The sequence below is a fragment of the Humulus lupulus genome, chromosome 5, assembly GCF_963169125.1.
Source record: "Humulus lupulus chromosome 5, drHumLupu1.1, whole genome shotgun sequence".
Taxonomy (NCBI): Eukaryota; Viridiplantae; Streptophyta; class Magnoliopsida; order Rosales; family Cannabaceae; genus Humulus; species Humulus lupulus.
The window spans coordinates 20150085-20163084 of record NC_084797.1 but is presented as its reverse complement, the minus strand read 5'-3'; the positions used below and the strand labels follow the sequence as shown (position 1 = coordinate 20163084).

At 30.4% G+C, this 13000-nt stretch overlaps 1 protein-coding gene and 1 pseudogene across 1 annotated transcript; both read right to left on the bottom strand.

The window, feature by feature from the left end:
* Window positions 1-2299: 2299 nt before the first annotated feature.
* LOC133778930 (uncharacterized) lies at window positions 2300-7729 on the bottom strand. Its single transcript, XM_062218940.1, has 5 exons — window positions 7664-7729; window positions 7018-7163; window positions 6518-6572; window positions 2350-2427; window positions 2300-2314 (listed from the first exon to the last, which is right to left on the bottom strand). Exons 1-5 carry the CDS (start codon window positions 7727-7729, stop codon window positions 2300-2302), a joined length of 360 nt encoding a protein of 119 aa, XP_062074924.1.
* Window positions 7730-8054: 325 nt separating this feature from the next.
* Window positions 8055-11996, bottom strand: LOC133778928 (putative 3,4-dihydroxy-2-butanone kinase; annotated as a pseudogene).
* Window positions 11997-13000: the final 1004 nt, after the last annotated feature.

Below are 13000 nucleotides of genomic sequence, written 5' to 3'. Positions count from 1 at the left end.
AACAATTAACAATAGTTAATTTAAATTTCATTTATCAACAATCAACTTGGTTTTAGGTTAATTTGAAAAAAATATTAATTTAATTTAAATAGGATTTATCAACAATTAACTAAAGTTAATTTAAATCCCATTTATTAAAAAAAATATTTTATTAATTTGCTGAAAAAAATGATATTTTTTCAAAATTTAACCAATATTAAATTTTAAAATCAATATCTAAACTATTTTCCAAAAAATTCTTGAGTTGTTACAACTATTATCTAATATTTTAACCATTTAAAAATAATAAAATACAAATAGTTATAACAACCCTAAAATATCTCAAATAGTTAAACAAATTCAAATATTTATAAAAATATCTAACTAACAATGTTCAAATTTCAAATAATTTAAATATTAAAAACTATAGAATAAAAAGATATTTATATTTTCAAATAAAGATTTAATAAAACAAAATCAATAATTTAAATGAAAATATCATAAATATCTAATATTTAATATATTAAAAGATTTAAAATTAAGTTGTTAGTCTATTTTTAAATTTGAATTTGAATGTTTGTAGAAAATATCTAATTATTTAAATCCCAACTAACAAAAATATCTTTATTTAAAAAAAAATTAAATGATGAAACAAAAAAGATATTTTTGGTTTTGATTATAAATAATTTATTTCTACAAATTTTAATTTTAAAAAAATATATTTTTGAAAAAAAAATTTGGATGAATAGTACTCGTGGTATTATTCACGGGTATTGTTCATCGTGCTGGTGTGCGTGGGCGCGCGGGCATGGGAGCTAGGCCAAATTTTTCCCAAAAATTTTTTTGAGCAATTTTTCAAACCAAAACCATTTTCTAATTAATTTTTAACATGTTTTTACACAAAATAAAGCATATATAAAAATTAATAGCATAGAAAACACAACAAAATAACCTAAAAATTGCTAAAATTCACATAAAATCAATATGTTCATAAAAACATGAAAAACCATCCAATTATTCAAACATATCATATAATCCAATTTTAAACATGTTCATGAAAATAAAGATTACCAAAGGCTCTGATACCAGTTGATGGATTAGCTTATACAAGATCTTTATTTATTTTCATGTATATCTAATATTAAACAAATTAATACAAGATAGCCTAAAACATGTTTCTAAAATTGAATTCAAAGAGAAACAAAGAATAAAATACTTACAGTATACGCGCGGACACTACAAGAAAAAACAGTATTCATAACACTTAAAAACTGCTAACCGGGACTATTGATAACTCTTCTGAAAATGCTAACATAGCCCCTGTTATTAAAAGTTCAGTGTTTTCTATAACAGTATTTGAATGTTATGTTTGGTGTTATCTTAAACTATTCAATAACACATTTTTAGGTGCTATAATATTCAAATAATAACATTTAGATAGAGTTTTTGGTTATAAATTTGAAGTTTAATCTTATACTTTTTTCATAACACTTTTCAACTGTTACATTTGATTATTTTGATAACATTTTTAGTTTGTTATATTATATAAACCATAACGATTTTTTACGCTTATAATATGTTTTTAAATCATAACATATAGTAATAAAATTTTAAATTTTATTTTGATAAGTATACTTGTATGGTTTTTTTTTAATTAAAAGATTTTCATTATTGTATTGTGATAAAAAAAAATTCAAAATTAATCATAAAATGTAATTCTCAATAGATTGATAAACCATAAGTATTACATTAAACAATAACTAATTCAAACCATGAATGTGTCTACTTCATGAGATCTTAGTTCTAACTTAAGTTTGAAAGCATAACATAATAAAGTTTTATAATCTTGAATAATTTTTATTTCAAAAATGAAAAATAGAAACATTACAAGATACACAAAAGTAAACGAAACTTGCTCCATCCTTCAATTCATCATCCTTTGTGCACTTGTCTTTGTTGTGAGTCCATTTTCTTAGCTACAACAAAATTTAAATAATTAATGCTTCAACTTAAAGTTATAGTAAACTAAAAGAGTACATAAAAAAAAGCTAATTACCTAATTATAACTTTATCAGCTGGCCATGCAATTATACTACCTATAGCATCTTCTATAGTAGACATAACTGTTGAAGGTCTCCACAGAAATGCATCATTCTTTCTCACAAGATCTATCCCCACTTTCATAGCACTAGGCCCAAGAGGAACATGGTGAACCTCATCCTTTGGGTCACTTGAAATAAAATAACCTTCTGCAACAATTTCTCAAGATCCAATCCAATCTAATATTTTGCATTTGGAGCCATTGATTTTAATGCAGATATTAGTGAAATAACAACTATAATTGATACTACAAATCAAACTAATCCATACCTCTATAGGTGTTTGGCTAGAGTCAGAAAGTTTTAATGACAAACGTATGCCCCCAATCCCATCATAATAGAGAGGTACCTGCCAAGAAAGAGATGAGGTTAACCATACAATCTACAACACAAAAATAATTGGTGCTCACAGATTCATAAGTTAATTCACGACATAAAAAAATAAGCCTATAAACAGAACCAATACAGGGGAATATTTATCCCCAAGAGATTAAAATGGCCATGGCACTCACATGACTTCAACAATAGTTGGGTATTTATAGTTAATAAAATATAAAATATTAAATAGATCTTAATAAATACCTAAACTATAGCCACTATAAAGAAAAAAATAAACTTCATTCACACAAACCAAAAGAAACACAACTAATTGGGCTTCACTCAAAGACACATAGATATTGAATCAAACATTTCACAAATCCAAATTTTTAGACAATCAACCTGAGCTCTAATTTAATTTTTTTAATAATTGTCTACTCAAACTACTATTCAATAATCTCATAAAACTATATTGCATTATTATTATTATTATTTGAAAAACAGAGAAGAAGATAAGACAATGTTAGCAGCATATACATATGTATGTATACGTTTTAGTATTGTTATTATTATTTGAAACTCTTGTTTTAGTGTGTACAAAATATATTTAAATGTGCACAACAAGCAGGCAAATCAGAAAATAAAAAAAACATAAATATATATTATTACATATATGGTGTATTCATATATCCACTTGATATCTTTTTGATAATTTTGTGTAGTGATGAATGTTGATAATGCTATAGTTTGTACTAATATAACTAGTTTTACTCAGGGTTGTACTGCAACAGTGCTTCTGGTATGGACTGATGGTGCTGAAAATTTCTTTGCACAATGTGCAAATGTGGGGGACTCAGCATGTGTTATGAAGTACGTATCATGTTATTTTTGTCTTCCTTAAATATATCTCTGTAAAATTAAAATATCATGAACCAACCCAACCAGCAATGAAATTCAAATAAATCACAAACTCAGAATAAACTTAAGCAATTGATGAAACACATTAACGCACACATGATCATGACAATGAACTTATGATGTTTTAATACAATTTAGTAACTACTTTCACGTATCATGTTATTTTTGTCTTCCTTAAATATATCTCTGTAAAATTATTATTGTTTAATACTTATTAGATGTGGTCCAAATATAATTATAGAAGTACCTGCATTGTAATTTATACCAGCAGCATGATAATTTATACTGAATATGTTTAATTGTAGCAGTGCCAATGGGAAACCGATTAAGATGACGGAGGACCATAGAGTAGTTAGTCATACTGAAAGATTGAGAATGGAAGAAAGAGGAGAGCCACTGAGAGATGGGGAAACACGATTATGCGGTACTTAAACTTCATTTTTTTGTTTTTGGACTACCATAATCTTAAATAAAGAAGTAGTCACTTTTTGCCTCTTTTTCAGGCTTAAATCTTGCTCGGATGCTTGGAGACAAGTTTCTTAACGAGCAAGATGCTCGGTTCAGTTCAGAACCATTTTATATATTGGTTCTAGTCTTTGTACTATTAGAAGGGATAATGGTTTTTGTACACAGTTATAGACAGACAGTTTCCTTCATGTTTATGTTTCTGGATCATAAGTTTGATTCTATTTTCTAATATAAATTTCTAATTCTATTGTGACTATCAGTTTTTCTCTTTCTTTCTTTTGTGCCTAAATATAGTGAGGCTTGGACTCTACTTTGACTCTCAGATGATTCTCTTCTATGGATGAATATTCTGCTAAACTATAAAGGTGTGATTTAGTTTGGTTTTAGTATTTTAGCAGCTGACTATATAAGGTGTGATGCAACTGCAGTGGTCAAGATGTATATGAATTATAATGGGCTTCTTTTTATTAAATCCATACTAGTCTACTTATATGCACTGCAAATAACATATGCCCATGCATCAGAGCAATTGCACTTGATAATTGAAATGATCTATTGCAACATCTAGGAACTACTATATAGGAAAATTTTAAGCTGCTACATGTTGCAGTATCTAGTTATTCTAAAAATTACTAATACTATCTGTAGGAATTGGTTCGGTCAGCTATGCTGACCTATTCATTTCAGTCACTAACAACTTAACTGTTTTACTCTTCTTAGTAATGTTAGTTAAGTATAATTGTCTATAAATAGACATTACATTGTACAGGTTATTTTTAATGACAATTTACATTGTATTAGCTCTGTAATCTTGTAAACAAACTGATATAGAAGGCTTTCAAGATTGTAATGTGGATTGATATTCAGCAATAACGAAAGTGGCTATTTCATTCAAATTCTCTTCTTCTCACCTCTGTTTTTTAATTTTCTCTGTCTAAAGTTCTATAAGATTATTCTTAAGCTATTTGATCAATTGTATTTGATTAAGGATTCACAACACTATCAGCAGAGATTTTATTGGAAAAACAAACTGGAATACCATAAAAAGTTTAGTTTCCTGGGGTACAAACAGAACATTAAACTACCATGTGAAAATGACTTGTTTTGACCAGGGGAAAACTACAATAAAAAACTTCAGTTATTTGTATACTTTTTATATAGAAGAAATATATTTATTATGAGAATCTCTCTAATCTTTCTATTTAGTTATATAAATATTATATTCTTAATTTTTTTTTTGATATAGTATTAATGTTTGTTTGTTTTGCATAATTTAATTGGGAATCGTATGAGTTATGATGATTTTTGTATATAAAGCTCGATCTTGACTCTGTTTTTGTTTTTGTTTTGTGGTGTTAGATATCTATCTGAGCTGCTTTCGGAGCGTCTCAAGCTCAGTCCATTTGTGGCTGTGCTTCCATATTGCTACAAGTTATTAAACCAGGGTGAGTTTAGGTTCTACAACAACATAGTTTTTAAGTTTGCCATTGTTACCCCACTTTTCCCATAAAGTTAAGGGAAATTCTGATTTTTGGGATACTTTTTAATCTTCTGTGCTCATGGGGTTTCGATAAGAGTTAATAACATGTAAATATTGGAGCATTGTGTCTTAATGGTGTGTAAAAATAAGTTAGTGTTAAAATCATTACTGAGTGACTTTTCTCTTGGACATAAATGCACAGGTTCTTGTAAACTCAATTTTGTATTCTATTCTTTCTTTTCTTTAGGAATATTCTGCTGTATTTCTGTTGGCCAGAAATGATCAAATTAGTAACTACTAAGTTAGCTAATTGGTGTCAGCACAGCAAAGTCAAGACACTTTGTTGTTGCATTTTTCATGTTTAAAAGTTTGAAATTATTGTTTTTTCCATTGGTAGTTCAATGAAGTGGCAAAGCAACTGTTTCTTTCTTTTCACTGAAAACAACAGCGTCAGATGTTTTCTCCCCATAATGGCTAGCATTCTTGTAGAGTAAAGAGGAGAAATCTAACTAATGTTAAAAGGGGAAGTTTGCCTAAAAAATATGCATATTAAAGGTGTTATTATGTTTTTCATTGAGGTTTCAGAATTTTGTTGTCTATATCATGTGAGTTACAATACATCTTGAGAGGAGTAGTATAATTTTTTTGGGGTTATTACTAATTACATGTTGCCTAGAACCTGTATCATATTCCAATTGAGTTTTTTTTTTTCCTTTTCTCATAAATAGTTCTTTTGTTAATGGGATGTTACTCTTTCTTTTTGTATTTGGTTTTTGATGTGTATATTCAAACTAAAAAAATTTATGTACTGGCCTTGCACTAAAAAATGTTTTACATTTTATTACCCAAGTTTTTGAATTGCAAGAAGCTATTTTTATAATTATTCTAATACATTTCCCCACATAGGTTTGGATTCTACTTTCAAATTTCTGTGAGTTTTTGAAGTTTATTAGATATACATCAAATAACTAACAGAAAATCAGAAAACATTTCAGCCATATTTATTAACCAACCATCAATCATTATCAATTCAAAATATTCAAACAACACACAAGTTTTCTTCCTTATCTCGCCGCAGCACACAAATTTCTCAGAACCTACTTCACTAAGACACACAAGTTCTCAACCTTCCGTTATCACCGCAGCACACAATAATAATAATCTCAGGACCTACTTCACTATGGATGAATATCTAAGATATTCAAACTCCTCTAACATTTGCAAAATATTTTAACAAAAATAAAAGAGAACATACCTCTTGCAAACTGCTGCAAATAAAGTTCCTTCCAATTTGAAATCCAATGAAGCTACTAAAATGAAAGCAAAATTACATACCAATTAATAAACTATCAACATCATTCGACCTTTAATTAGGAGTCATCATTAAAAAAAATTACAACTCTTACAACCAAGAAACTATCCAAACCCACTATAGAGTCCTTGGAAACTAGAGCTCACAAAATAAAAAGAACAACAAAACTCTTAAATACAACGACAAGAGGCAGCAAAAGCAGCAGAAAAACTAAATTGAGAAAGAAATAAATAGAAACAGCCATTTACTTCGCTCAGGGGAATGAAAACATGGGTGGAAGGAGAATCATATCCCAATTTATTAATAAGAAAAAAACCAGTCTTTGCTAGAAATTTATTTTGCATCTATCTTGTGTTTAATATAAGAAAATAAAACCTATTAAGTACCAAGAATTTGAATAAATGTTTATGACAAACAAAAGTCAGTTGTCATCGAGACAGTACCTGAGGCCTGAAGCATCAGACTGTAAAGAGGCCTCAATAGCAACATCATTGTATTCAGTAACAGGAGAAATTATTGGCTGGGTCTGGGGTGGAGTAAAGAATGGTACACTGCTCTCTTCTCGAGGTGGGAATTCAACACCAGCAGCCTGTGATATATATTTATACATAGATTACTTAGAATACTTTATTATAAAAGTGAGTTAAGAAATCAAAATAGGTTCCTTTCCAAAAAACGACACATTAGTAACTACAAACATTTGAAGAGAAAAATATTTTATTACAAGATTCTGTATCTATAATTAGACTTATTTGATTAATTTCTTCAATGATTTTATTGATTTTAAGCCACGTTGAACCATTATTTTATTACAACTCTTGTATTTTACACACATACCAAGTGACAATAATAAGAACAATCTGCAAAATTAAACAGAGTCAGACAATCAGAAGGATTATAAAACAGTATTAACTAACACAACAATCTTTTTTTATGAGCATATTGATAATTATAAAGACGTCAAAACATGCAAAAAAAAAAAAAAACCAAATGAGAGGATATCTAGCATCTACCAAATACATTGCATTATGCTTCTAACTGAGGACTTCATTAAATAAGGTAACAACAGAATCTTTGGTAAATTTGCACCTTAAAAAGCTTCTTGACAATCTCTGGAGATGAGTCCCAAGGTTGCATACTGAAAGGTTGCTTCATCTTTACAGAATTTGGTGGAAACTTTACCAACAGATCTGAAAGATGAAAACAAAGTCTACTTAGATATTTCATAATCATGATTCAAGAGAAAAATGATGAATGCTAAACATTTTATTTTATTGTATTTGGATTGAAACAAGAAATTTTAAAAATGTTTTTTATTTTAGAAAAATAAAAGTTAAATGTAGTGTAATTTTATAATATTTAAAACAATTTTAAATATATTTAGAAAAGTCTAAAATATTTTCATCCATCTTTTCTCCTTCAAAGTTTTTCCTTAGTAAAATCAAAGATTCAAACAAAGAATTTGTATTGTTATTTTTGTTAGTAGAAGCCAAATCTCCAGGAGGGAAGGTAAATGATGCTAATGAAAGGAAAAACAAATTGCAATAGGCGAATACAAAAAAGGCAAAAGCAAAAGGATCAGAAATAGTTTTACCTGTGCCTGCATGTGTATGGTTGACTCAGCCCCAGCCAAAGCTGCTTCGGATGAAAGGAGAAAAGTAGTAACATAGTCTTCCCCAGCATTTAACTTATGTATGTGAAAAGGGTTATAAGCACAAAAAGCCACAGAATGAACCCAGAATTAAATAACAATAATAATGACCTCCTGGAGAACTGTTGAAGCTGGAATTAAGGCATCTAACAATGTGCGATAGCCAGCACTGGCTCCCCCATATTTACTAACTGCGACAATAGCAGCTTCGAGTGCTTCAGCCCCTGGAATAAGAAAATGATAAGTCAAGATGAGCTAAGGCTAGTTACTATTGCAGTATGCAATCATCTCACATTTCTTTGCTGTGACATCTGACCGGGTGCTTGTTTTTAATTGTGCGTAAAATGCCTTACAAAATATACTATATCTGGTGAAAAAAACAAGCAAACAAGTCTTGGTAGTTATTCAACTGAGACTAATTATATTAAGAAAGGAAAGCTAAATCAAGATAAAAATTAGGAGAAGTAAGTACATGATCCCGCTTGTTCCTCCCATAACTCTTCCAATAGATGATCCGATTTCATTCACCGTTTCAGCAGCATCATTCAGAGGATAAACTAAGAATAGAAACCAGAAACTAATTAGTTATCCCCTACCATTTAGTGTAAGATCTTTTCTATTTCTAAAATGAGGGGAAACAAATTATGTTAAAAAGAAAAAAATATAAGAAAGAGAACTACATCCTCCCAAATCTAAAAATAGAGCCCAAACACAAAAAAAAAAAAAAAAAAATTACATATATAGTATATCTCCAACTCAACAAAAGAAAAGAAATTTAAATATCTTTCCAAACGTTGTAGTACTAATATTATTATGTTCTATAATATTATCATTCTTTTATGCCCAAAAACTCCCTAAGCCTGGCTTGAGTGCAAAACTGGAACCCAACCAAATCCTGCATATTTTGGGAGTACATTTGAAATATCTATATCCACCGTCTCATTGCAGTTCTTACAATAAAAAAAAGTACATCAAGAACGGGTCTACACGGGGTAGAACAACCTCCTTTTCAACACATACAATTTATAAGAGTTAGAAGCCAAGCAAAAGCCTGAACTTTTTTTGGTAGAGACTTTGGCCTTCCATCCAGATATATTCAGTGGAAGAAAAAAGAGAAACCAAAGAATTATCTAACAGGAAAAGAACATGGGATTTACAAGGAAAGAAACTCATAAATATCCACTCTAATCTGGAATAATCCTTCAAAATATTAGATTAATAAATAAAGTCAAATTCTTCTCCTTCAGATTCCTAAAAATTATATAAAACACAATAATATTATCATTATTTTCTAATATTTTCCTTTAATTTTAAGAAGAAGAAGAAAGTAAAATAAGACTCTCGTTTCCAAGTCCTCTAATATCGCAGCTGCACCTTTATACATCTGCACATAAGAAAGTAAAATAAGAGTATAACAAGCAACATACCATGAACCCAACAATAAATAGCATAAGATAGTAGAGACAGATTGATAACACTCACTGTTGACCCACAGTCACCATCACCTACTCTACTGCTCCACTCATTCAAACTATCCACGATCTTGATTACTGCATTTGCAACTGCTTCAATAGCCGCCTCAAGAATCTGACCTTCTTCACTCAGTTGAAGCGGCCGACCTAATGACTAATAAAACAAGCAAACAAATATAGAAAGTCAGGCTATAATCTTGTAGCTAAAGTTATCAGGGATAGCAGTAATCTTATATATAAGAAAAGACTAGTCATTATGCTTGATGGAAGAACGAACAATGTACACAAGATTTTAATGTTAGAAAGGTGGCCAGATTAAAACTAATACAGCCCTTTTAATTTATGATACATAAGGAAAACAAACACCAACGCAAATCCCTAGCAAAGAATGCAAAAATTACATTATTAATTGAGGCCATCAGAACTCCAGTTGTAACATGGTAATAGTTGACATCCATTGAAATTTAGAAAAGTTTGACAGTTAGTGGCATTCAAAAAGCAAAGATAAGTGATGAGCATAGACCATATCAAATTAAAGGTTCAAGTTTATTTGTCTATTTTGAATTATGATAATATGGAATGTAGCTTCTACAATTCAAACTATGGTGCCAAATTATTTAAAGAACCTCATGTATCGGCCACTTAAAAAAAAATCTGCATTGACAAAATTGGTCTTTTCCTAATTCAAATCCCAAGTTATTGTACCACCTGTTTATTATTATTATTATTGTTGTTGAATGAACATACTTCATCACTCTTTGTAGAACGAGATGGAGGGACTAGAATAGGAATTTTGGGTGGTAGATGACTACCTGCAAGGACAACTACAGAGCTCAAAAAAAAACTTGGACATTTTTTTTTTTGAGGATTCACAGGATACAAATTATTTTTGGGGGCAAGATAAATATATAAAATTGTGTGTGTGTATGGGATTTATATTGCTAGAAGAATATATATATTAAAACCTAATGAATAAAACAATATTAAAAGAATAATACAGACCGTCAACACCAACAGGCCAATTTGGAGATTTAGTTGGAGCATCCAAAAGTTGCAAAATAGCTTGATCCGCTTTCATGATTGAAATCGAGAAACCTGACAAGGATAACAATGAGAACATTTTTCTTATGTTTTATCGATAAGCTATTTCTTACTTTCTTTCTAAATCCAAACCTGCCATATCAAGAGAAGTCATAAATGATCCTGTATACACTCAATCAACCGCCAGTCCATTCTCCAGTTGCAACTTTGGTACTGCTTTTCCAGAAGCAATCATCAGTTCCATCACAAGAGTGGCACCTAAACTGCAATGAATAAGCATTTATTTTATAATTCCTTCAAATGAGGATGCATCATAGTAATTTAATAACCATCTCTACATTCATACATATTTTAGCCTCACAATATGATTCTGATAAAAAAATATACACACATACAAGTCGCACACACATCTATAAGTTTATATAGATGAAAATAAATTAGCATAATCTACCCGTTAATCATTAGGACAACTCTGTTTCCTCTCGTAATCGGAACATAGTTGGTCTCCTGCAAACAACAATATTTGGACAATGTGAGATTGGATATCTTGGAAGATGAAATTCAAAATGTTTTCACTATAAGCTAAGCAATGCCTAATATCTAAAGGGAGTGAGAGACGTGAGCAAAAAAAAATAAAAATAAAGGGAGTGCAAGAAAAAATTATAATTTTTTTTAATATCAGGGGGATACTTTTAGAAGAGAGCTGGGAATGGGGAAAAAAATAGAGGGTGTAACATTACCCACCATAATTTTTTTTTGCTATTTTTCTAAATAACAAAGCTAAATATGTTAGTAGAATATAGAGAATGGAACACAGGAACTGAAACAAATATGGAATTGAATCCAAAATATGTTGCAGATTCATGTGTCTTTCAATTTCCATTTACCATTACTAAAAAGGCTACCAAACTAACACCCCCAGTAATCTTAGCATCTCCCCTTCCCTCCAAAACCTTTTAAGAAATCAAATACCAAACCCACCTTCTCAACATCAATTTTTATAACAAGTTTCTTGCCATTATTCTATAATCACCTGACACTTCATTATTTTAATGGCTGATAATTGATCACATCCAACTCAATAGTAAAATATTTTAATTAAAAGTGTTAAATAAAAATAAAAACTATATATCAAAGAAACCATTATTACCTGATCAAATAAAACCCTGTAGGCATTGAGATCGTGATACAATGCACGCCCTTTGCTGCTACAGTACTCCAGAGCTTGTGTCAGATGCAAAATCACCCTCAATCTCATGGCCCATTTTCACTGGTTGAGCATCCCCTATAACAGTGCAATCATAAGAAACAAACTATCCAAAAAAAATCACAAAATCATTCTTAGCTAAATTCAATTCAATTGAGTCGTGAATGAACATTTGAGGTTTATTTGAGAGAAGAAATATCAATTCATAAGCACTACTTTCCATCAATAACACTTCCAAAATGATAAACAATCAAGTACTTAGGCAATCAAGGTAATTAAATACCAATATTTCACTTTTAAGTCCCATGAAAAACCTTTTAATAACAAAGATCTTGAATGAAACATCAATTTTATTCAATCTTAGTCATTTTAAGCAAGTCAAAAACCTACAATGCATTTTTCAGCCAAACAATAACCAAATACATCTTCCCAGCTTCACTTTAAGTTATTTTAGCTTTATTTAATAAATTATCACCCATAAAAAGGAAACGAAACGGAAGTATGTACAAACATATACATATAAATATATATATAAAGAAATAAAGTAACTTACAGTGAAAAAGATGCTTAGCGAGAGTTTCATGGGGCATAAAATCGGCCACCAGCAACCTCTCATCTCCTTCGCAGCAACACCCAATCAGATTGGCTAATCGCTCACTTCTGAGACTCCCAACTGACCTAGCTTCTTAAATAAAATATATGAGATGATTGAGAAAAAGAAACCCTTTACCACGCCACCTCACATGAACCCAATGGCCCAGAAAAATGGCATGACAGATGACCCCAATGTAAGACAGCACCTGTGAACATAGACTCCTTACCCACGGAGAGCAGGAACCCAAGGGCCGCAAATTGGAGGCAGAGGGATGAATCATATGGTATCGTTCCTTAAAAAAGATGTAAGCCGAGGAGAGAAACGAACCTAAGAAAGTGGGTATGAGGCAGAGATAGATCTCTGGAAGGTGTGACTTCGTGAGGCGTGACTTCTTGAGGCAGAGAAAGAACTCGTGAGGCAGAGAAGCTCCACTCTGGAGCGTGACTTCATGAGGCGGAGA